The sequence below is a fragment of the Anastrepha obliqua genome, chromosome 2 (genome assembly GCF_027943255.1).
Source record: "Anastrepha obliqua isolate idAnaObli1 chromosome 2, idAnaObli1_1.0, whole genome shotgun sequence".
In the NCBI taxonomy this organism is placed as follows: Eukaryota; Metazoa; Arthropoda; class Insecta; order Diptera; family Tephritidae; genus Anastrepha; species Anastrepha obliqua.
In genome coordinates, this window is record NC_072893.1 from 103794277 (window position 1) to 103821648 (window position 27372).

The 27372-nt window shown below is 37.3% G+C and overlaps 1 protein-coding gene and 1 long non-coding RNA gene across 2 annotated transcripts in view; one reads left to right on the top strand and one right to left on the bottom strand.

The window, feature by feature from the left end:
* The window catches only part of LOC129239182 (uncharacterized), a 77933-nt gene that overhangs the window by 20301 nt on the left and 30260 nt on the right, over window positions 1-27372 (bottom strand). The window contains exon 3 of the long non-coding RNA XR_008581825.1: window positions 22384-22521. This is a non-coding gene — a long non-coding RNA (uncharacterized LOC129239182). The remainder of the gene's footprint in view (window positions 1-22383; window positions 22522-27372) is intronic.
* On the top strand, window positions 9046-21878 carry LOC129239181 (uncharacterized). Its single transcript, XM_054874519.1, has 3 exons — window positions 9046-9323; window positions 20923-21161; window positions 21256-21878. The coding sequence occupies exons 1-3, from the start codon at window positions 9046-9048 to the stop codon at window positions 21876-21878; spliced, it is 1140 nt and encodes a 379-aa protein (XP_054730494.1).

Sequence of the window (27372 nt, forward strand, 5' to 3'; positions counted from 1 at the left end):
ATTTTTTATAAGCATCCAACTAATCTTCTGAATTTCCATAATAACTCAATGTTGCAACAAATTTTTTTATGCTGGTATTATTTCTAAGGTATTTCTGTGTAACTATTTAATTAGCAGCAAAGTAAAATTATTGCAACACATAATTTGACGGGACGAGGTGACTTTTCATGCAAACAATAATAAATACATACAAACATAAATAAATACATACAAACATAAATAAATACATACATACATAAACACTTTGTTAGTGCAAATGGTTGTAGGGCAGCCACAACCAACTAAACCAAAGTGGTTGAATTTATGTGAAGAAGTGCAAGCCGGGAAATTGTAATCAGGTTCTCATACTTGGCAACCAAAGCGCTTAGACCTGTCAACTCACGGCAAGCCAGAGCTGCACAGCAACTAAAGCTACGAAACAGCAATGTACCTCTGTTTTTTTTTTTTCATTTAATTTATGTAATTCGATTGCCATTCGAATGACTAGCTCAGCTAACTGGCGATATGAAGTGTTACCAACTTCACACTGCTTGCATCTGTAAAACAGCTCATGACATCAACGTCAAAATTGTTCTAATGACAGTCTCAGTTTTGTTGAATTTTTTTTTCTGTGATGGAATTCAAACGTAATAGTGTGATTGCGTTATATTTGGCTGGAAAATCACAACCAGCCATTGAATAAAAGTTTGTGTATCGCACTATAAAACGTTGCAATGATACTGGTAGCATTACAAAACGCTATGGAGGTGGACCAAAAAAACCGCAACAACGCCAGAAATTGTTCGGAAAGTGAAGGCTCGACTTGAACGAAATCCACGTCGAAGTGGAAGAAAAATGGCAAAAGAACTGAAAATATCGCAAGACAGCATTCGACGCATATTGAAAAATGAGCTCAAGGTCAAGGCTTACAAGTTCCAAAAAGCACACGATCTTTCACCCCAGTAAAAAAAAGTTCATTTCGAAAGAGCAAAGGAGTTGTTGCGCTTGCACGAGCGTGGTGAATTTCCTAACATTGTGTTTTCTGATGAAAAAATTTCCCAATTGAGCAGTTCATAAACACTCAAAACGATCATGATTACTTGACCGAACGCTCATACGAGAATTTGAGCCTACGTATGGCCACTCGAAGCAATTTCCTATCGCAAGTAATGGTTTGAGCCGCACTGACCGCTGATGGACGCTCTCCAATCGTTTTTATCGAGCCTGGTGTCAAAGTGAATGCGACTTTTTATTGGGAAAATGTTTTAGAAGCTGCTTTAGAGCCGTGGACACGCAAACATTTCGGTCGTAGACCATGAACGTTCCAACAGCAGTCGGCACCCTCTCATAAAGCTCGTGTGAACCAAGAATGGTTAAAAAATCATGTTCCACACTTTATTTCGTCCACACAATGGCCTTAGAATTCGCCAAACGCAAATCCGATGGACTATTCCATCTGGCCCATTTTGGAGAGCAAGGTGAGGACTAAAAAATGCGCCAGTATGGATGCGCTGAAAAACGCGATTATACAAGAATGGGCCAAAATACCACAAGATCACATTCGTGCTGCATGCAACTCATTTTTTGACCGTTTGAAGGCTATAGTCAAGGCCAAAGGTGGTCATATTGAGCTAAAGTGCATATATGTTAAAATTTTAATCATTTTTGAACAATTTTGTCTTTAAAATCAATAAAAACTAATTTCGCACATAAAAGTTATGGTGTTTTGAATAGGTAGCTCTTCATATCGTTCCCCCCGAAGCTCCTCCACCTATTTGTGGTGTGCGTCTTGATGTTGTTCCACAAATGGAGGGACCTACAGTTTCAAGCCGATTCCGAACGGCAGATATTTTTATAGGAGCTTTTTCATGGCAGAAATACACTCGGAGGTTTGTCATTGCCTACCGAGGGGCAACCGCTATTAGAAAAAAATGTTCCTGCATTTGGTTCTTTCACCGAGATTCGAACCAACGTTTTCTCTCTGAAATCCGAATGTTAGTCACGCACCAACCCATTTGGCTACGGCAGCCTCCTCTTTTTTATATGCCTTTGTAGGAAAACTAGTCACACTTCCTCTAGGCTCAAACGAGCTAACACTAACTGCGCCTTCTATGAAGATTTAAATGAAATTCGTAATTTTGTACTTCTGCATGTTATAATTTTAATTGCGCCCAAAGTCATTTTATAAAGTTGTTACTCTCTGTTATAGAGGTTATGACGCTTCTTATTTAGTGCTCTGTGGTATACCCAACATAATATAAAAACCCTTAGCCTTGAAAAATAGGAGTATTATTTTTATTTCTATAAATAGTGGATCCAACTAAACTCGAAATAATCTTTTTCGACCATACTTCTTTATAGATGGTTAATACCATGAATAACCTTTTTTTTGAGTATCTCAACGTTCCCAAAATCTTTCCAGAGTGTTTTTTTCCGAAACGTTTCTTTTAAGTATGTAGTTAAAACCGATTCCTAGTATGAACAAAAATTGGACTAACTATACATTGGATTTTTCAAAATATAAAGGGTCTTTCAAAAGATGCGCCTAGATGTTGTTTTAAAATGAAAAATGCAAAAACTGAAAGTCTTTCAGTTTTCAATATTTTACTGTTTTAAACAATTACATATATGTGAAAACCCGCATCGTTTGTCCACCAATTGCAGACTTGCGAGAATTAAAATATTCAAGGACCCGCTCATACCTTATCGCATCGAGCTCAGCACAATCTATCCGAATTTGGTGTTTCAGCTCTGGAATCCTTGTATCATTATTCACATAGAGTTTATTTTTCAAAAAACTCCTCCTAGAAAGAACCAGTTTCTTGAAATTTGTTCCACGACCTTTGAATTGTAGACTCATTCGGACGATTATTTCCACTAATAATTTTAATAATCTTAACGCGTTGTCCTATCATGTAAAATTGTGCATCTGTCTACTTAAAAATGTCAAAGATGGCATATGTATTTAATCAGACGGTGGTCGCCGTAGCCGAATAGATTGGTGCGTGACTACCATTCGAAATTCAGAGAGAACGTAGGTTAAAATCCCGGCGAAACACCAAAATGAAGAAAAAGTTTTTTCTAATAGCGGTCGCCTCTCCGAGTGTATTTCTGCCATGAAAAAGTTCCTCATAAAAAAAATATCTGCCGAGTCGGCTTGAAACTGTAGGTTCTCTCCATTTGTGGAACAACAGCAACACGCACACCTCAAATAGAAGGAGGAGCTCGGCGTTTTCGCGTACAAATCTGAAAAGTTCGATACTGCTAGAAGAAAGGCTCCACTCAAAAAATTACAAAACATCATTGAACAAAGTGGTAAGACATATTTTCATTTTGCTCAGTTTCGTTACAAAATTTTTCCTAGAACAACGTGCGACAGTAAAAGTTGTCCAGGAAAACTCGTGTAGATTTTTCACTCACATAAAGTTTCAAAGAACTGAATTATAAAAAAGGGTTTTAAATACTTATACTTACCCCATTGTATTAATATAGAAGGTGGCGAAAAATTGATCACCCTATTTCAAGTTTTTTCGAAATGTCTTTTTAATTTCCAGCTCTATGCTGGAGCTTTAACTAGCTTTGTTTACTGGGAGATTGCATCCTAACTTCAATTAAGTATTAAAATGGCAACATCATTCAAAAAATGTTAACTGAAATAAAATTTTGTTCGCATTGTGAATTAAGTGACATTTTATGCTTCGTTGAATCGCTTGGTGGCAATACCGACACACTGTTGCAAATAAATATTTCACGCACCTCAAACATTCAGCGACAAAAAAGTTGCTCTGTAGGCTTTCCAGTTCATTAACTGGCTTCTAATGGATGCAGTCAAACTAGTTCGAGATTGACTACAATTGTACCAGTTGCAGAATGGTTAATTGGAGTTGTATGATATAATTTTATTACTTGTTGTTTTTATTGTTGTTCTGTTCTTAAATAGCAATAGTTAATAACTTTTCGTTGACATTGCTTCCATTTAGTTTTAGTACAAATAAAAAATTAAATTATATTAAGTAAAACAACAAATTTAAAGATAACAAAAAGTATTTAATATTTTAATTTGTAATAAGTTTTAATCAGTTTTATCAATTTTTATTTTGGGCGATAATTGGCCTAGACATTTTGTAAGAAAATATATTGTTTATAATATTTATTTATAATAAAATTTTTTTTTCTTTTCTTTTTATTTATCTTTTTTTCAACTAGGCCAAAAGTAGTGCTTTTCGACATTAATTGGACTAGACATTTCTTGAGAAAAAATTTCGTTATATTTTAATTCATAATAAAATAGTTATGAAACGATCATTTGTCAATTTTATTTACTTTCTTAACTAACTCAAAACTGGTGATTTTGGCCACAAATTGCATTTGGTATTAAAAAAAAAAAAAGATTAAGTTATAAGTATTTTTTGTTTTTTTTAGTTTAATGTATATAACAAATTTCTTTGCAGTCTATTTACTTCAAATTCCGCAACTGGTGGGTTTAACGCTGACTGATACTAGACATTTTCTAAAAAAATATTTTATTTAAAATTTATGTTTTATTTAAAAATTTTTTTTTTTTTCAATTTTAATTTCCATTCGATTTTACTTACCTATTTTTATTTACTTTTCCAACTAGTCCAAAACTAGTGAATTTGGCCACGAATTGGACTAGACATTTTTCAAGAAAATATCTTGCTTACAATTTTTATTTATAAAAAATTTTATTTCAGGTTTATCGGTCTATTTTTATTTACTTTTTCAACTAGACTTTTTCAACTTAATTGGACTAAACTTTTTTTAAAAAAAGAGTGTCCGTTATATTTTATTTCATAAATTAATTTGTCAATATTTAATTACTTTTCCAAATAGCCCACAATAGGGGATTTAAGCCATAATTTGGCTTCTTTAAGAAAAAATTTTTTTTTTTAATTTGATTTATAATAATATATTATTTTTTTAAGTTTGTCCATTTTGTTTTCTTTGTTTTATCCATTTTTATTTACTTTTTCTACTGGTCCAAAAGTAGTGAGTTTGACCACAAATTGGACTAGACATTTTATAAGAAAATATTTTGCTTATAATTTTTATTTATACAACATTTTGCTTTCAAATTTATTTATCCGTTTTTATTTATTTTTTCAATTAATCCAAATTAGAACAAACATTAAAAAAAAATGTTCCACAATATTTTAATTCATAATAAAACAGTTTTCAAATGTGCATTTACTTACTTTTTCAACTAGACAAAGGCAAATAATTTGGGTCACAAATTGGACTAGACATTTTTTAAGAAAAACATTTATTTTTTAATTTTGATTTCTGATAAAATTTTTCTTAAAAGTTTTTTATCAATTTTTATTTAAATACTTTTTCAACTAGTTCAAAACTGGTGATTTTTGGCAATTGACAATTCATGGTTTATCTTCATGTTAAAAATTTCATTTGCTAACATGGAAAATAGATAGAAGACGCACTACTTCAGCTGGAAAGTGAACTGGTAGAAATGTTAGTCGTTTAGAACTAGTGTCTTTGACTGCAGGGAAATAACTCGCAAATACAAGCATATGTACCCAAATACTATTGCAAGTATCTAATTTTATTTACTACAACATGGAAATATTTGTTAAGCGCCTCTGAGATTTTCCCAACCTGAAGTGACTCAAGCTTGCATTCATAGGCTTTAAACGAAAGTGAACTGATTGAATTATAAAAATGTGCCTACATATTTGAATTACAGTTGGAACCAATTTTGTTGTTGCTGTTGCTAATGTTAGTGGTTAGTCAATTGCGTTAGCGTCACTAATTGCTGGTGACGACAATGAATGCGTAGGTGCTCGTACTAAAATAAAACTTACTATGTAATCAAACTATGGCAAATAAAAGAAGGAAAATACAGAAAATCCGGCAGCCTTGTTGCACAGTGTTTTAATCATAATGAAAAGTTTTGTTTAAAATAAGAATTTTAAAGATTATAAGTTACTTGAAAATGATGGTCTTAAATTGTTGACAGCGGAGAGAGATCTATTGTGACACCACGTAAGCGGATCATTTCAGTGATGTCCCTTTAGCTCCCAACGTAAGGTAATTCATGAGAGAAAGAGGTTATTTCAAGAGACGCTGGGGATTTCAAGTGTCTATTGACTCCAATTTCACAAGGCATCCATAGATATTTTCTTCTACTAAGATAACGATATCGAGTTTTTGCCGCAGCGAATCATAGAATAGCCTTTTTTCGACGCTCTCAACCGCTTTCTGAACTCTGCAGCTATAACTAAAGTCATTGGTGTGGAATGCAAATTCCATTGCCGTACGTCTCCAAAAATACAATCTCCAGTGATGATACTCATCATGCGCGAATGGAGGAACGGCCTTGAGAGTTTAGTGATTTAGATATTCTTTCACCGAATCTAGGCGAGATCTGACTTGAAAACAGGTTCAAGCTGGAGTCTACACGAAGATAAAGCAACCGAGTTTGGAGAGTGTAGTCTGATTCTTTTCTTGACAGTATGCTTCTATGTTCATTCCCGTCAGTCTTGGCACTTATATCAAATGGCAAAAACTTCGATATTCCTGTGTTCGGACGCCCATATAACAATCGTAACATACTTCACTACCACCTCGTTCAAGGAGCTCCTGAGGTGCTGAGATAAGATATCCTCAATCTACATCGCGCTATTGATTTTGGCTCATAATCTATGAAGTTAAGAACTTACAATTATTTTTGTTTAAAATGAGCAACACTCTGGCTCAATATGAGCCAAACTCCATTGTAGAAGCTACTTTGCGACCCCTCTCGCATTGCATTCGACCAAGAGCAGACGAGATACAATCGAAAGGACAGCTTTCACATTCATCAGTGCCAGTGTCAGTAGTTACCACCTAACTTGTACTCAAGGGACCAATTCTGAAACTTCCTGCCATTTCTGTAACAGCACTCGAATTCCATGTAAAATTCCACGTCTCACATTTTGAAGTTCCATGGGTTAGATTAGGTTTCGCTAGCTACCGACCTCTGTCTCAGAGTACGAAACCGCACTTAGGTTGTTCATGCCATTATGATGCCATATGAACGAACTTGTCATTGTGTCGCTTTTTAATACTCCCAGTGGAGAAGTGCAAAAGGCAGAGTGAGTTGAGTTGAAGTCCGCTGGGTATGCAACGAAATATTAGTTAAGATAGAGATGATATCGCTTGTAATCAGATATTCTGAGCAACCATCAGGCAGCATTCAAGGTCCTATCGTCTTGCGAGATCAAGTCTTCACTGATCCTTGAATGTATCAAGAAACTCAATCTACTAGAAACGCACAATGACATCCGGCTAATTTGGGTCACAGGCCACAGGGGTATAACTGGAAACGAAATAGTGGACGCATTGGCGAGAGAGGCTGCGACCTCGCCTTTAATAGGAGCCGAGCCCGTCCTTCCTATGAGACAACACACCATCAAAAAAGCTAAGGCTACGCGACGTAAACTGGTACCGAACTATATGGCTACCCCTGGGAATTCCTTACTGGGAGGGTACAACCAAAAGAGTTTTAAAACACATCCTCTCCAAGGATAAATTGAGAATGCTCACGGGCATTCTCACAGGTTTCTGCAGACTGCGTAGTCATCTGCACATGATCGGTACTTGGTCTACTGACTCTTGTCATTTCTGCGACCAATCCCAGGAGACTCCAATGTACCTTCCCCTGAAGTGCAGCGCTATAGCGCGAAAAAGGCTGATACATCTCGGCCAACTGCAACCAGAGGAAAAGCACATACGCTCAAGCTGACCCAGCTCTATCCTGAGCTTAATAAGGGAATTGGGTCTGTGATAGGTAGAGGGCACAAGAGGTTGAATTTCAATCCTCAAAATGAATATATCTATCTAATCAGACATTCTGTTGGCTCCATGCGCCCTCCTCGAAACAGCAGTTTAACACCGTTACAACTTTTTTGTGTAGCGGCCGTTAAAGATTGATGTCATGCCGATAACACAGGCCTGCAAAATTTGATTGACTACAATTAGACTACAATTTTCTAAAGGTTCTTGATAAACTGAAATTTAATCTGACCTCACAATAATCTCAATACGCCACGTTTTCCAGAAATACCGACGTAATACGAGTACGTCAAGAGCCTTCACCAAATTGTAACCTGGTTTTGGGTTCCAAATTTGTGTTGACCATGTGTAATCCCCTTAAACATAGCGAATTTACTGAAATAGTGATCGAAACGATAGAAAATATGCTGCAAAATCCAGTCGATGAAGCGATAATCCCTGTAACTTAATGAAACGATAATCCCCAATTGAGGTGTAAGGTTTCCTTCTTCTAATAACACTAAAATCTTTGAGAAACTTGCCTATTTTCAGATGCTTTAAGCTTGTTTTCCAGTATATCAGTTGGAGACGTCTTTTAGCTCTTCTCATTCGCTCTGCCGTGGTAAGCTTAGTTGCGAGACATTATTCACTGCCCGAAACTCGTGTGGGCAAAAGAGCGTCTGGTGTAGCCCGCTGAGCAGGTCAGGAAATATGTCTCAAGCAAAAGCTTGCATGCGTCTTCCGGACAAAGACGGACGTTTCTTTCTGTACAAAGCTCCCATTCGGTTTTATGAGAGTGCAAATATTTTTTTCGACTAGCATAAATTCAATTTGATGATCACTTCTTGTGACACCAAACCACTGTGCGTGCTGCACTGCGCGCATTTGAGCCATCTTCTGTTGCTTCTTTGCCTTTACCAAACAACAATTTGAGGCTTAAATTGTCTATGTCCTAAACAACAACGCTGTCAACTTCTACAAACACAGCCACAATAACTACAAAAATAATAAAACCATTAAAATTAAATACTCTAAAAAAACCACCAACAACACGAACAAAACAAACCAAAGTTAGTACGAAGTCATTGACTTTCTTATAAAAGTCGACGCACGCAACAGTGAAGCCTTTAGTTATATATTGAAGTGCGCACCAGTGGAAGTTGTTCAAATATAATAAAATAGTTACCTCATAACTTAAAATAGAGCGAAGCATAAAATATTATTAATATTTATTATCACATGTGACACCGCGTGCGTTGTTTTTTTGTGCGAGAAATGTTTCGTCATCTAAATTTTAGAACGACTTCTAAATCCTTAGTAATCGTTTTCGTGCTCTTTGTCGTGTCTTCGGCTCATGCTGAAGATCGGACTAGTATTACATCGTTTACTCCCAAGGATGCTACAACAACTACCTCAAGCCAAGCAACTAATTTTGGCCCCAGCACTTCCACCCAGGCCGAGGGATATGTGAAAAGAAATATAAAAGTGTCAGACTTATCGGCCTCCAATTCAGCGGCAGCAAAAAGTTACGATCCTCCACCTGAATTTTATAGGTGGGTTGAAGAACTGGGGAGTAGTTTTTGAACTATATATATTATATGTATAGGATATACACTTGCTGAGGGTGTGGGGTGTTCGTATAAAATGTGTCGCGCATTCGTTATATGGAAAAAAATCGTTAATCATTAAAAAAAGGAACAATTAAGCATTATTTTCGGAGCGAAGAAGTAACACGCGAAAAATATATTTTATTTGTGATCCAGAACATATAATATAACCCGATACATGGTTATGTTTTCTTATTAAACACAAATTTGAAAATCTCAAAACAATTTTCAGATGTCATTTTTTTTACAAAGGTTAGGTAAGGTTAAGCTGGACTTGCAGTCACGCATAGACCTTTTCGGTTCATAGCGATACCAGATAGAGCTCATTAGTTATGTGTTTTGAAATAGTTCAGCCGCATGGTACCTGTTTCTATTGCGAATTTAAGGAGACGTTTTCAACCTACTACTGATATATCCTCCTATACATCAAACTGTGGCACCCCTAGATATTTTAAGCGGGTTTTGAATCACGCAGGGCATCCGGAAAAGGGATGCTCTATAATTTTCCTTAAGCCATGCTGTTTACATTCCTCGCTGTCCGAGATTCCTATCGCATAAGCATACGCTGATACTGGGTTATGTCCCGTCAGCGCGCCAATCATATTGGGTTGGGGAATAAGTTCGCAGCGTTTTTACCGAAAACTTTTATTTAAACACAAAACAATAATTATATCAATACGTTAATCATTTATATATTCGCCGTTACTGTTTACAATCTCTTCCCAACTCTCGACCAATTTGTTGATGCCGCTCCGCTAAAAATCGCCTGGCCTGGTGTCAAAGAAGTTGTTGAGCCTCTGTGTTATCGAGGGTAACGCCCTTCATATAGTTTGACAGAGAGCGGCAAAGATGGTTATCGGTCGCTGCAAAGTCTGTGGAATACGGCGGATGCTGAAGGACCGCCCATTCGAGCTCTTGGAGTGCGGCTTTGACGACTTGTATAACATGAGGCCTGGCATTATCGTGAAGGAGTATGGTTTGACCAAGTCGATCAGGGCTTTTCAGTCGAATAGCCTCATTCACGCAGTGTAGCTGGGCAATGTAGAGCTCCTTGTTGACCGTGGCATTCCTTTCGAGCATTTTCCAGTGCACCATACCCTCCCAGGCCCCCCAATCCCACCATCATGATCTTCTTTGGAAGAAGATCCGGCTTAACTCTCAGCTTTGGCGTATCTCCTCGAGGCACCTACTCCTTTATTTACTTCACAACAATGTCTACGCACCATTTCTCATCTCTCGTGACGATTCGGCACAAAAGGCGCTGTGTGTGACCGCGTGTTGTTCATGACAGACGAGATGCTGAGAAGCTATTTGAAGGCGACTTTCTTTATTTTTTTCGTACAGCTCGTAAGGCGCCCAGGCTCCCAATTTTGCCGTGAACCCCATTGAATGAAGATGTATTGACGAACGTTCTCCTACAAAAGTTATTTGAGACGTTCTTCATCGAATTTAGAAAGCCTTCCGCTGTTCCGCTGTGGGGCATGTCATTGACATCAAAGTCGGCATTTTTGAAATTTGCAAACCATTTCCTTGCTGTAGCGTTGCCTATGACACCTTATCCATACAGTCCGCACATGTCCCTGGCTGCTTCGGTAGCTTTTTAACCTCGATGAAAAGCAAAGAAGAGCAGGTGTCGAAAATGTTGATTTTTCCTCCTGGGTATTCCATTTCCATATTGTAAAATCAACAAAGTTTTGTAGGGCAGAAATACTTCTATCGAATGAATACTCACCCTTTGTCAAATAGCAAATAAATCGTAGTAAAATAAAATAAAATATAAAAACGCTATAAAAGCCAATAGTTCTGCAATCTATTTGTGTTAATGATAGTTTAAATCAAGTACGACTCTGATCGCTCCGTTCAATGTCCCTATGGCCTGGAACTCAATAGAAATGTGGCTTATAGTGCGGTGCCAACCTCTCCCTTGCCTTCTTGCTCTGAAGAACGATCTTGTGCGTTATACTAATTGATGTAGTTGCTTCAATGGCTGCCTGAATATCTACGTAAAAGTTAACTTTGGAGATGGTCCCAGTAGTATCACAAGCTAGGTTTGCTGCCCTTTCAACTTCGAAAATCTCAGCCTGAGGTACACAGCAGTGATCTGAAGGCTTATACGACTTCGTTACGATGAACTGACGAGGACTTGGTAAAAGACTAGATACAAAGTTTTCTAAGGAACTTTCATCTGAATGTCGAGCATGTGAACATTTAAATGATGTCATTTTTCAAATATAATTTTGAAGAGCTGTATTTTGCATAGAAATAGTGAAACCCGAAAGTATCTAAATTTTTACTTGTTTTATTTTAAAGCAACATCTGGGTGCGTCTTTTGAAAGATCCTGTATAAGTGAAAACGAAATCGCTCACGATCGGTCAGTCGATTATGTGGCAATTTGTATCCTCAATTGTGCACATACCAGCATTTAGGCTTCTGAATCTCAGCACAGTTTTCCAAACGAACTGCCGCTATCAAAGGAGAAGTATGAAAATGGGTGTGAGTATTCATTTTCATAGAGACGCGGCAATCTCGTCACTAGTTTCTCGAACGAAATTGGTCGGAAAAAGTTTCATCATCATAAATTCCCAGAGTTCCAGTGTGGAACATAGGGCCACAACGAATTTCTTCCATTTCCTGCGACTGTTTTGCGCCAATCCATTAACTTCATTCCAGCTAAGCTCCATGGCGCGCCTTTCCTACTCCAGCAGTCGTCTTCAGATATTCGCTGAAAATCCACGCCTGCGGCTTCCATGAGGTTCCAGTCAATGGCGGCCTTTGTTAAGGCTTCATTTCCTTTGCGTAGAACATGGCCAATCTAGTCTCACTTTCTCTTTCGGATTTATAATAGTATTGGCTTCTGCTGGGTTCTGATCCATAAGTCAGCAACCGAGACAATATTTGGCCAGAATATTTTGAGAATTTTTCGAAGGCATCTGTTTACAAAAACTTATAATGAGCTTGAGTCACCTGTCGTCGCATTCCACGTTTCACAACTATAAAGTAAAGTCGACTTTACAATGGAGTTGAAAACTCGCAGTTTTGTGCGCTGTGAAATGTGTAATGCGTTCCACATTGCTTGCAGCGAACCAAATGCCGTCACAGATTTCTTTATTCGGCTTTTGATAGCATCGCTCGAACCTCCAGAAGCCGATATAAACGAGACCGTTGCCTAAATAGCATAAAGATTGTACATCTTCGAGATCGATACCGTCAATTGAGAAATGTTGCGTATTTTCTGTGTTGCGTTCTGTGTTCTGCCATGCGTATAACTTTGGTTTTCTGGATATTGATCTTCAGGCCGACATTCTCAGCTGCTGAAATCTTCGCTGCCATGTCATCTGCACAATCAAGATCCGCTGGCGCTCTTGCAGTCCCCAAGTAATACCGAGGCCAGATGACGGGGCGGTTTTCATGAAATCGTACAAAACGACGAGAGCACATCCCTGTTGTACTCGTACACCTGCTAATATTTTGATTTTGTCTCCCAGAAGTTTCTCATGCATTATCCGACAGCTTGCGTCCGTGTAACGTGCCTCAATGAGCTGAATCAATTTCGATGAGACCCCTTTGCACTCTAGGGCGTTACAATTAGCGCCGGGATGTATGCTAAAGTATCGAACGCTTTTTGAAAGTACATATATAAAGACGAGACAGAGCGGGGCCCTCCGCTCAACTGACTGTTCAACGGAAAATGTTTGCCTTTAATAATTTAGTGTTTCTGCTATTGACGGTTTCTTAATTAGGATTTTTTTTTCAGAAAAATTTATGCACCCCAACTTTTAATGGCAAAAAATCCGACTTTCTTAAAACGCACAAATAAGATAACTTCTTGTAATAAAAAGTTTACATTTAAAACGAAGATTTTTTTTTTAAATTCACCTTAGCTTTAAAGGTAATCTTTAAAAGTTTCACCTCTTTAATCCAAAGACAGCAATGATTAGTGAAACCTAAAATAGTGGTGGGAAAGCGCAAAAGCCATGAAAATTTACGATTTTTCGCCACAATCCTATGCAATTCAGATAAAAGTGAAAGTTGGCAGACATTCAAAAATGCAAATACTTGTAGAGTAAGGACGTTTTTTACAGCTACCAAGACTTATTTAAGCCAAAGAATATACCCTCTACAAGTGTAATACAAGTTTTATGATTTTAATATAGGAAAAAAATGTATTTGGTAGTTCTGCTTATTTTTTGCTAAAATTGAGTTGCAGCTTGACCAAATGTTTTTGCAAATTCTGTAGAGGGGCATATTTTCGATTCATTTTAATATTACCAAGTATATACCATAAAACTACGGCACGTCAAAGACATAAAACATTTTAAGAAGGTCAAGAAAGGGATGCCATGTTTACGGAGCATAGGATCCTCGATAAATATGCGTCTAAAATGGGTAACCCGCGTGGCACTCGATGATTATAAACTCGTGGACAGAAAGAAAACGATTCTTGACGAGTATTCGGCCGTAGCGCACAGTGGACTCCAGCCGATTGGCTGCTTCCCAAGGTAAAATCTAAAGCAGGTTTTTGAGCCCTCCAATGGGCATATATACAGGGTTGGCCAGCTTAAACTGACCCATGTGATTATTAAAAAAATATGGAAAAAGAAACATTTTTTTGTGTTTCATTGTGAAAAACATTTAATTTAGTTCAAGGAGATTCGTTTACATCACTTTTTGAATATGATATCGCGCAAGTGGTCGCCCTTAGCACGTATTTGGATATGTACAGGGTTGGCCATCTTAAACTGACCCATGTGATTATTAAAAAAATATGGAAAAAGAAACATTTTTTTGTGTTTCATTGTGAAAAACATTTAATTTAGTTCAAGGAGATTCGTTTACATCACTTTTTGAATATGATATCGCGCAAGTGGTCGCCCTTAGCAAGTATAGCGTAATGTGCCCGTTTTTCGACGTTTTCCATAGTTTTGGCCAGCGTCTCGGCCGATATGGCGGCTATTTCCCGTCGGATATTGGCCTTAAGTGCGCCTAGTGTCTTTGGCTTGTTGACGTAAACCTTAGATTTCAAATTACAGTAAAAAGTTATAGGGTTACTCAATGGGTCAGTTTAATATGGCCAACCCTGTATATAACCAACAAGAGCTGTTGATGTAACGGAGAAGATTGATGGGGTTTTGGTTGGAGGCCTGCCCCAGGCTATCGAATAGGAGGACCTTAATTATCTGGCTGCCAAACCCATACATTTACAGAGAAAACGCGAAAAAACCTTCTCTGAAAGTCGTCACAGCTTCTGTAATGGGAGTTATATTAAATGGTAATGGATCCAATCACCGGTAAACATAGCTGCGAGTTTGGAAGTCGAATGGCATGGAGTTTTTAGGAGTAACTGTGGCCAAAAGGTTTTCGAAATACCACGCCAAGAAATGGAGTTCCATATCATCTGCGCTTTCCTGAGAAAGAAGTTGTGCAATTCCCCTTTAACAACAGTCAATGGGATGGCGATAACCGGGTAGGAGGTCTCTGAGACCAATTAGGTCTCCTTGCCTCAAAGCTCATCAGCAGTTTCATTTCCCTCATTTGATATCCTCCTTACAGGAGTTGACTAGTTCGGATCAGCACCATAAAAACCTTTGCTCTGACTCCGATTCCATCTTCGGTGCAGATTTTCCCCTCGTTTCCATCCTGCCTATTTGGAAAGATTGCGCTGGTACGACTCTCAAACTGCTGTTTGCGGATAGAGAGATCTGTTCGATGTTCAGAGAAATATAGTGTTAACTGCCCAAAAATGCTACCGTGTCACTTGCGAGATTACCTCCAAAGGCCAACCTCCTTTAACCTGATTGCACTTTTAGCAGCGATGGAAATAACGTAAAAGTCGATGGGAAGTAAGTGCAAAACGACATTCAGGGCAGCACTGGGACAAGTTCTGCATGTTCCGGTGTTGCCAATACATGCAGTCCTTTACCCCCTCCCCAGTTTAGTGATATTATAACCCTTCCGAAAAGCTTCCCACCAAACCAAGCATCCATACGTTAAAAGTAGCAGAACTACTACGTTTTACACTCAAAGCACGGCAGATTTCAAATTCACTATTGCATACAAATATTTCAAAAGGGTATTCAAATTATGTGGATTTGAAATTTTAAAGTCGATCGCGCACAACCCAAAGTATGAGAAAATGTTTACGAATGTTTCACAAAATAGGGCATAAAAACATTTACAATCAACGGAAAATGCCGCAAAACAATTTTTTGCGAAACAACTTTTAACACAACAACCAAACGAAATGGCAATAAAAATATAAAAAATATGTGCTGCAGTGAAAGCTAACACCTTAATGCCCATTAGAGACAGCATCAAGAGGTATTGTGTGGGGAGCACACGTACAGACGAGGGATGATGATTTTCGATCCCGAAATTAATCCCGATGTTTCGCAGTATATGCACCATACTCGTTCGCGGGCCATGAGGTCGATAGGTATCTCGTCGCTGATCATAAAAGCTGCTGCGCCTGAGATAGTGTGGTAGGCTGTAGCTACACTGATTGCCGATGTTCGTCGTACAGCCTCCAGTGCTTTGCGTTTAATTTTACACTTTTGCGAATCTTCTCATGTTTCGCTTCCATACAAGAGTATTGCGTTTGTGGTGACCATGATCAACCTACTTTTAATCTGGGTTAGTCCACCTATGTTCGCCATTAGTCTGCTCAGCATTCCCCTGATCTTCGCTGCTTTAGTAGCCACGTGTCGTATCTGAGCTCAGAACGTAGGCATACAATCGAGTTGAATGCCCAGGTATTTCCCCGCTTTTTAAGTTACTATTGATGTGCCGCCTAGATACATGCTGACCTCTAGTGGCATGTGGCATCGTCTCATCAGGATTAGTTCGGTTTTATGTTTGGTGATCTCCAGCCATGGTCTTAAAGCCAATGGTTTCTAACCTTAATCTACATAAAGTTATTGAAAATAAAATTAGTGGGTGAAAATGCCACTATGCAAGTATGCATGTTGTCGGATTGACACTATTTAAAAAAAAAAATTTACAATTTTAACTATTTATTTATTATGTAATAGTTTTATGCTTAAAACTTCGGTATTTTCGGCATCCCGAAACTATTGTAGAATTTCTGAATTTATTTATATTTTTATTTATTTATTATATAAGATTTCATAAGGAATCTTTCAGGATTTTCGGAATACCGAAACTATTGACTCCCGGGATTGGCATACCTAGTGCATACATTCACATATACAAGAACATACGCGCTAGATAAGCTCCTTTAGCCAACCATATGTTCAACGCTCAGTCATTTTCCGGAAGGAGTTGAAATCCTACAATTTGTCGTTTTCACTTTTATCATACTTTTATTTTTCATGCTGCCCATTGTTGTTACTTTTTATAATCTCCAATGCTTAACAAAAAAGCCAAAGGCTAAAGCAACAATGCGACAAATTATGAGCACACGTGACAAAGCAAGCAGACACACACTTCCTCACCCACATGCACGAGTCTCACGAAGAAAAAACGAAATCACCGTGAACTTGGCAAGCAACATTTGTGGTCAGATTCTGGTTGACCGGTGTCACCAAATATATTCTAACACGTACAATACTCATGCATGTGTGTATGTATGTATGTTTGATTGAGGGGAGCAACATTTTAAAACTGCGAGTCACATACGAGTACCGAGTACTCTCAGCAAAGCAAAGTCATGTCCTGCTCAGCGCCAGCGATAATGTATGGCACACAAGAGACAGACGGCATGGGGGCTTGGCGTCCTTTACTTGGCAATTTCGCTGTAATACGACAGCCCAAAATAGCTTTTCTTCTTTTTCTGTGAGTTTCTTTTAGTTCTACCCACACACATGTCGCACATTTCCGCACGTTCTGTCAATGGGCTTTCAATTGTGTCTTTGTAGGAGTAAATACAATGATAACGCAATAAAATATAAAAAATATGCTCATTCGTAAATTCTTTTAATCAATTTATTTATATCTCCGCTTTGCCATTATCACATTTGGCCACAAGGGCATGAAGTGGAGTTTTTTTGGTAGGATGAGTTAAATATGCCCCTAAATGAGCAGCAAAATTTACTAAAGGAAATTGAACAGATACGCATTAAAGTGTAGATATATTTACATTGGCTAGATATGTTGGTAGGTCAAATGGTCAAAACTAGCACTAAAGCGTCGTTTTGATACATCATGAGACCTCCAACGGGCAGATATCTACAGCCAACAAGAGCGGTTGATGTAACGGAAAAGGCTGATGGGGTTTTGGTTGGAGAACTGTCCCAGGCTGTCGAAGAAAGGAGCACGGAATGACCTTAATCGTCTGGCTGCCAAACCCGGACATTTACGGAGAAAGTGCTCAATAGTCTCCTTCCTGAAAAGTCCCCACAGCCTCTGCATTGGGGATTAAATAGTAAAACCCGCTTTTCTGCGTGAGTGCCGATCGTCCAATGACCTGCAGGTCTAACTAAAAGTTTGAAAATCGAATGGCGTGGAGCCCCCAGAACTATCTGTGTCCTTCATCTATTGTATGGGCCCATAAGATTATCGAAATACCACACTAAAAAATGGAGCTCCATCAGACCTGTGCTTTCCTGAGAAAGAAGTTGTGCAATTCCCCTTTAACAACAGTCTGGCAGATGCCGATGACCGGGAGGTGCCGCAAGCTAATCAGCAATTTCAATTCCCTCTATGTTCCTATGTCCTGAAAGCCAGATCAGAGAAATGTTTCCTGTACACCCAAGGATTTCATCTCCTCTTTACAGGAGTTAACTAATTAAGATCTCTACCTTTGCATCATCAGAGCCTTGATCGCGACTTGACTATCGAAAAAATGTTAATATCTATCTCGCTCCCCCGATCCCTAAGCATTCTGCATGCCTACAAAATCGCAAAGACTTCTGTCTGAAAAACATTAGCAGTATTCGGCAGTTTAAAGGAGATAGATAAATTGACTGATTTAGAGAAAACTCCTGCTCCGACTCCCGATTCCGGACTCCCCTTGAAGGCAAAGGCACCACCCTCAGTATAGATTTTTCCCTCATTCCCTTCCTGTCTACTTGAAAAGATTGTTCTGACACGATTCTCAAACTCCAGTTTGCGGATAGAGAGAAGTTAAGAGAAATACGGTGTTAACTGCCCATAAATCCTACCATGTGCCTTGAAGGATGGCCTCCAGAGACCAACCTCTTTTAGCCTGTTTGCACTTTGAGCAGCGATGGAAATAATGTGAAAGTCGATGGGAAGTAAGTGCAAAACGATATTAAGGGTAGCACTGAGACAAGTTCTAGATGCTCTTATGTTGCCAATACAAGCGCTCCTTTGTACCCTCCCCAGTTTAATGATATTATAGTCTTTCCGAAGAACTTCTCACCAAACCGTGCGTTAAAATTGGCAGAACCACTACTTTGTACATCCAGAGAACGACCTGTAACATGAGTTTCCATTTATTTGCCGAACATAGATTTGCAAGAGTAGTAAGCTATGATGGACTTCTTTTAGATTGGCTGGGAGAGTTAGCTCTTTGAACGCTAGGTATTTTGGAGCATTGGAAATGGTTTTGATCACGTGCCGATCGCGGGAGTTCGAGTGCGTTTCTGTGAATAACAAAGCCTCCGTCGTTAGTATAGAGTTGGTTGTGATTGGGAATCCATGAGGTGCCACTCAACATCACTCGGTTGCTATTTGCAGTAGCTACTTGAAAGGTAGCTTGGCAAAATTTTACCCCTCTTCTTCCACCAACACCTAAGGAGCTTTCGGAATTCAATATTGCTGTGAGCAGTTTACCATCCATTAAGTTAGTCTGAATTAGACGCGCTGCTCCTTTTATCAAGGGCTCACTCGGTGGCCACAGAAGCCCATTGTGATGTTCTGGGGAAGATTTTCCTAGCCCTGAACCTACGTGTTCTTAAACAATACCGATTTTTAGGTGAATCTAATAAGCCTCTAAAAAAACCGCCGTGTCTTAACTACCCAGATCTGCAGAAATCAGTAGCGCATTCTTCGAAGTGCGGGACATACGCACAAGAAGTTCTGAATACGTTCTATGTCCTCCTCATATCCGAAGCTTCTACAAAAATCGGTTTGTGGAGCTGCGATGTTGTTGGTAATATGAGCATTGACTCTGTGCACCATTATGACGTAAGAAGCAGTTTTTTGGTTTAGAGAGCATCAGCAATAGGTGCACAGGTTAATCAATTTGTTTCTAGTCGCTGATCTATCCATTTCATCAACTTATGAGAGCAGTAATATTATGCATGTTTTGACTTGGTTACCCAATACCCGTGCCTCTTCCTTCACCACTCAACTGCTTCCTCACTCTATGAGGCACCATTGTGTCCCGAGGCACAGTATAGATTGACGATGTGCTGTTCAAGAGGATGTAAGGATCTTGAACATTTTTCAACACATGCCGTCCATAATTCTTAATAACCACTATTCCAATTTATTCCTTGTCTCTATCTTTCTTTCCATCCCTTTTCGGTTTGTTTGATTGTACTTTAATGGTACCACACTTGACTGTCCGACTTTAGTTTATATGAATTAAAATAGCGGGCAAAGATAACATTTTCTCAGAATGTCGACAAATTTCGACAAACAAACTTCTCTAGGAAAGTTTGCCCAGAGTTGATCGCTCAAAACTTCCTTTATCGTGAGGCCTCTGACTTTTTAACTTGGATGGGCCCGGAGCCCCTTCTGCCACTCACTTCTGCAGTCATCAAAGCCACAGGCCACAGTTAGCAAACAGGTGACTTCAATACACAAGCAAGCTTGGCAGGCTGAGAGAGGATACAGATGAACAAAACAGATGTTACCTGCCATGTCCGACCGACTGTCGTAGATCCTCCTGTTTTTAGACAGAAAGGACTTTAGCAGCTGGTTAGAATGATGACGGACCATTTTCTATGGGCGAAGCACATGGAAAAGGCAGGCATCTCAAACAGTGCACTCTGTCCAGCAAGTGGAGAGGAGGATGAGATGGCAGACCGCTTTCTGTGCGTCTGCTCGGCCTTCGCTGAAATCTGGTTTGAGGTCTTTGGCACCGATGTGTTAAGAAGCGACCACCTTGGCTTCTTGATACCACAAACAAAAAGTACTTCATGGACTTAGATCATTTCGAACACTATTATTACATATTTTTCTGGACTCGATAGATCAGAAATATTCGACGCACATGGAGATCTTCAGCAGGTTCGATATTAAAACCAATGAATTTGGTTTTAGTGAAAATTTCACCATTCACCGCCTACTTCCAAGACGAAATAAAATATGAGTTTAACCATCCAGGGATAATAGATTTTGATATTGATGACTAGTTGATACAAAATTATCCCTTACCAACCTCAAAAAAGTTCCCCAAAGTGAACAACTTAGCTAGAATTTAGATTTAGAGGTCGTAAGACATGAGAGTTTAATTGATCCCTTTGAGTTCGAGTAAGGAGTCTTGTGATATGCAATCCTTTCACACCTGCCACACGGCTGGTCATAAATATTTGGAAATATGTGGAACGAAATATTTTTAGCCTAAACAAATCATCTGAAGTCTTTAATTTGGATATCTTTTTTTTCACCTTTCAGAGGGCCAGGTTCAACAAGCGAAACATCTTCATCTTCAAGTTCCCCTGCCGCCACAAATGGCGCACCTTATCATATTCGCGACAGCGCTACAGCCAGCTTCATCTCCAAGCCTATAACCTTCCCAGACCTCGCTGGACATAAAAAATACAACACTAATAACCCCAGCCAACAGCTGGCGAATTCCATAAACAGCTGGCAGCTACTGCGAGGACACGGTGCGCAAGATAGGATTAGTGTGAGTAAGTGCCCTGAACTATAAGAACAAGTTTTCAAAGTAATTGTATGCCACTAAAAACATCTCTTTTTTTCATTGCCTCTACCCGATATTCGCAGAACCGTACGGCAACAGCGAGTCACATGGATTAACAACAGCTTACGCACCTGGCGGCGGCGCACACGTCAGCTACCCAGAAACGCGCCCATACTCGAGTGGACACTACATCGACTATGGTCCGACACATGCGGCTGGTCACTATGGAGCCAGCGGACATGGCGGTTACTATGGTGGAGCCAACAGTGTTGAAGTCGGCGGCATACCTTTCGATGTGTACGGCGGTAAGGGCAGTGGTCACTATGCGGGCGCGGGTGGTGAGTACTCATACACGTATCCAGAAGCGTCACATGAATCGGCAGCACACAAAGGACATCACGAGCTGTCGCAAAAGGCTTTGCTAGCGAAGAGTTTCCTCATACCGCTGGCCAGCGCTGCAGTCTTGGGCATTGCAGCAGCCTTGGTCAGTAATCCACTACTGCTGCAATTGGGCACTGTATCAGCGGCGCCAGTGGGCAGCACAATAGCGGGTAAACGACGTCGGCGACGGGATTTGGCATCTTTGAATGCAATGAAAGCTGGATTAGTGGCAAATGACCAGGCGGAGAATGCAGACAAAGATGCTGGTGGCGCACACATGGCTTATCGTGCACATCGTCGTCACCGTCGCATGGCGCGCGTGTAGGCAAAGATGCCGGTCAATATGCTCCGCTTAATTTAATTTTCCACCTCTTGACCGGCTGGCGGCAACAACAGTTAAGCGCATCAATGTGATTGAATTGAATTGGATTGTAATGTAGGAACGAACAGATTTCGGCTGTAGATAGGAAAAGTGCTTAAATAAAGACAGACCAAATGAATACGAGTATAACCAAAGAAAATGAAAATAGAAATAAATAAAAAATATGAGAAAAAATAGAGACAATAGACCCATACACACACAATCTAAATCAGATTGGATTTATTTGATTTTCCAAGCGGTAAGCGCATTGAGCAAAACTTCTGCTGCTAGCCACACTTATCCTTTATCTTGATTTGCTTACTAATACTATCAAAGCATTACAGTGCAGCTCTTCAATGTTCACATCGCTGCTCACCTAAACTTAAAAATTACTTGTAAGCTTAAGCAGGTTAGATTTTAGTCAAGAGCTGGATTTCTTGTAGCTCCACTCGAAGGAATATAAACTTACCGCAAAATCACTTCGTCGGTTGTCATGCCAACAATTATCGTAGCGTGCTTTCAGGCTGAGTGTATTGCTATGCAAGCAACGGTAGCTGAAATCTGCATCAATGCACAGTGAAGGCCACAGTATTGGAATGCATCAGAACTGAAAAAGATTATAAAAAAATATTTAAAATATTAAAAAGTAAAAAACTTTATTAAATTTCAACAAAATCTAATCCAGGTATTATTTTAACTTAGCCAATCAGGCTTTCAGATATGCCGTACAAAGTTTGCATATGAAAATAAAAATAAATAATTGATGCTTACGCCCTTTTTGGGAGTTTGGCCGAGCTCCTCCTCCTTAAAAAAACTCATTTGCCGTTCGGAGTTGGCTTAAAACAGAAGTATAAGCGCAAATTATTTATTTATTTTTTAATAAATGCGAAATTGTGTAATTAATTTTTTAATTAATCTCAAATAATGTAGTAATGTAATTAATCTCAAATAATGAAAGGAAATAAGACAAACAATCACGGCTGGACATCTTTGCCTCTATGGAAATTTTTAAGTTGAGTATTCAGTGTGAAGGTGGGTCAATACATTACTGAAATTTGGATTACGGAACACTGCATTCGGCAAAAAAAAGTAATCATTTTATTTTTCAAAGTGAGCTAAAAGCCCTAACAGCCAGCCATGCTTCCCTAAAATAAAAAATAAATATTTTCTGAACCTCCTTTTAGGTTGAAACACAACATTCAAAGTGTTTTTAAATTTATATATTAGAGAAAGTGCGGCAGCCGCTTAAATATCCTCGATATACGGGCCTTTGCTTTATCGATGAACCTCATATTCGACTAAAATCTATTACTGTCGGATGTTGAATGAGAGACCAATTTTGAAAATTTTGGTATTGAATTCCTAAGGTGAAATATCTGTGGTGTTTTCAGACATTTGAAACTTTGTTTTCTTACTTCTTGTCATAAAATACACTTTTTAATTTTTGTTTTTTAATATGTTTTTATTTTCAAAAATTTTGGAAAAAACCTTTATTTGGATTTTTTTTGAAAATTGATTCATTTGTAAGTGTGACTTTCTGATTATACTCACACTAACAAACTGGAAAAATATTAACAAAAATTAAAATTTTTTGAGATTTATTCTATGCTGAAAATTTTTCAATTGAAATATCTGCGGTGCTTTCCAATATTTGAAACTTTGTTTTTTGAAATTTTTTTTAATTTGTTGAAAATGTTGGTTTTGAAGTGAAATATCTACGTTTCTTTTTAAAATTTAAACATTAAAAAACATATTTTTTTGAAATTTAATTTTTAATTTTTTTTTGTTTAAAACTTTTGCGAAAAATTTTTTTTGGAATTTTTTGAAAATTAATCATGATTAAATTGTTCAGAAATAGACTGGAAAAATTAAAAAATATTTTATAATTTTTAGTTTTATTCAATGTGGAAAATTTTGGTATTCTAAATTCGAAACATTATTTTTCTTATTTTTTAGTATAAAATATGCTTGTTGAAATTTTTTTTTTTTTTATTTTATATATTTTGCTCAAAATTTTTGGGTAAAGCATTTTTGTAATTTTTCTAGAAGTTTATTTATTTGTAGGATATCTGCGATTTTTTTAACTTTTAATATTTTTTTAGGGTATTATACAATATATTTTTCGAAATTTTGTTTAAATAATTTTTGTTTTTGTCATAACCTTTGTAAACATTTCTTTTGCAATATTTTTAAAGACTGATTTATTTGTAGAATTGGGTATAATGAGAAATAAGCTGAAACATTTTTGAAAAAAATGTATATTTTCCAGATTTTTTCAATGCTGTATATGTTGATTTTTAAAGGTAAGACTCGGTATTTTCGTACATTTCAATCTCTTGTGTTCTTATTTTTTTACTTCTTACATTAAAAAAAAGATTTTTTAATGAAAATTTTCGGTAACAATTTTTATGTAATTTTTCTAAAAATGTTTTTACTTGTAGGATTGAGTATACTCACAAGCAATCTGAAAAACTTTCGAAAAAAAATTTCTACTTTTTCAATTTTTTTTTATCTTAATTTTTTTTCAAAATTTTTGGGAAAAATTTTTTTGTATTTTTTTCTAATTGATTTATTTATAGGATTGAGTAGAATCAGAAAATGTTTAAAAAAATTTTTATTTTTTTTTGAGATTTATTTAATGTTGAAAATGTTTGCTTATTAAGTGAAATATTTCCGCCTCTTTTTAACATTTATAATTTTTTCAGGATTTTTTTAGGAAATTTTTGAAATTGGTTTTTTTATATTATCTTTTTGTTTAAAATTTTTGGGAAAAACTTTGTTTTAACAACTTTTCAGAAAATATGATTTATTTGCAGGATTGATAAGAAGTAAACTGTAAAAATTTTGCAAAAAATTAAAAATTTCCACATTTCCTTAACGTTCAAAATTTTAGTACTGAATTTTTAAAGTGAAATATTTTCGGTGTTTTCTAATATTTGAAACTTTTTTTATTCTTTAGTATAAAATATACTTTTATTTTTTTTTTTTTTTTTGCAAAAAAATCATGTCTTTTTTATTTTAAAAGAAAAGAAATTTCCTGACAGCAGCTTTTAAAAAAGATATTGGTGGAAAAATTTTACAGAAAAATTAAAGCTTAGACTGAATAACCAACTTTGTCCATACAGCTGGTCTTCTAGTTGCAGTTCGTGTTGTAGTAGTTGTATGCTTTTTGGCTAGAAATGATGGCAGTTAGTAGAGCTAAAACTCTCCTAAAAATAGGTACGTTATTTGGCATAGGGAATCAATTTATTTATTTATACAAATTCTAAGAACTGGACAGAAAGGCAAACTAGAAGTTCATGCTCTTATAAAAAATAAAATCCAGCATTCATATGCATCCGGATTAAATTGAAATAATTTCAAAATATAGGTATACCTCTCTGTTGTTGTTTTTTTTTTTGTTTTTGTAAAATAAAAATTGAACTCCCAACCCACTGTTGCGTTGGCGATTTGTAGAGTTCACCCACCCATGAACGTGAACGTAAATATCTGCATCACAGATCAACATCAGCATTTCCAACTGCTCAGCATAGCCCCATAAATCGCACACGGGAGGCGCGCTGGGAGAGCGCACGATCGCATGCAAGCTCGTACATACATAAGCATATTAAGCATTTCATAAAGCACAAGCATCGACATGTACCTATTTATGTATGTAAATATACGCAATCGAATATCGCAAACATCTGTAGCAAATAGCTGCATGCAACAAGCATACCAAGCTGTATGTGTGTATAAATACATTTTGGTACGCACACACATACATATTTACAATGCACGTACTTATTTATATGCAACATTTCATGGTCGTACAATTGCGATGAATCATGCAACAGATTGTGTTGCATACCCATAAATTTGCGCTCTTGTATGTGTGCTTATGCATCTCGTAAGTATGTGTGTGTGCATGGGTGTGCGTATAGCCCAATGAAAATGAAAATGAAATTGAAAACAAGCGAGGGCGTTTGCCGCATTACACATGTGGCAAGAATGAGTGACAATAAATTAGTTATCATACCCACACAGCTATGCTTATTTGCATGCAATCGCACCAGCGTACCCACACAAACACAAAGACATTCCCAAGTAGCTTAATAACAGCAGCAGCAAAGTAGAAGTTGCTGCTCTTTCGTTTCTCTTCAATGGCTCTTTTTTTCCAAGGATTTATTTCAGATTGTAGATACTTAAGTGAAAATGCCAACAACTTTTCACCTTTTGTACGAGACAAGCATTTTTGCAGCGTCAACGGAAGTACCGAGAATCGAACAAATGCGTCGCCTGTGTGTTGCACATAAACCATTAGAACAAATACAGGCACGCGCCATTGTAATTTCGATTTTAATACACACATACACATGAATAAATCTATGCATACCTACGATATATATATGTGAATGTGCATGTGAATATAATGCATGCCTTTGTGTTGGCCAGACAGTGGAATTTCGAATTCTGCTTAGACCTGCGCGCAGATAAATCGATTGTGGCATTTGCCAATAAGCAAATTTACAATCTGCAAACATGCAACAATTTGTTGCAATGTAACTCCAATCTATATATGCTTGTGCATATACAGTATTGTGCATAATTTAAGCAACTTTTTTCCAACGAAATTTCGTTTATGCTTTAATCCAAAGGACGTACCCAGTTAACAACATAAAGGGGCCAAATATTTATGAATATTCCGTTTTATTTACAGTGACATCTATACATATATAAGTATACAAAAACGTAGAAAATTTCTTCAAAAGAACAGCACTCAAAAGAAACTAGACAGTTAGGAGACCTATGGGTTGTAAATGGCTTCTGTGTAGCACCCATTTCAGCTGAGTTATGCCTCTTGTTTGTATTAAAAAAAAATTAATTTAAAAAATTGACGTCAATATTACAACAATGGTGTAAAGGCAAAAGTTTGTAAGAAAACTCTATTCCGAAAGCAATTTTTAATAGCGCTGCCATTTAAATTTTTTTGCAAAAATAGCTACTTACCACAAATTTCACTCAAATATTAAATTAAAGATCTCAAATAAAGGGATTTCAAATAAATTGCAATAAAAATATTTTTAGCTGATGTTGCCACATGAAATTTATTTTAAAAATAGAAACGTATGGTACATTTAATTTCAATACTAATATACATATAGGTATTAGATGGTAGTTAATAATAAACTTTAATAAGAAATATTTTTTTACCTGGTGTTACCACATGAAATTTATTTTAAAAACAGAAGCGTCTCATCATTATCATTAGTTTGAATACTGAAATATGGATATTAGATGATAGTTAATCATAAGCTTTAATAAAAAATAATTTTTTAGCTGGTGTTGCCACCTGTTTTTTTTTGAAAAATTAAATAATCTATTACAAAACTTGTTTAATTGAAATTTACATATGCATATTTATATGAAATCAATAATATTTGGAGTTGCCATCTAATTTGAAAGAATATATATCAAA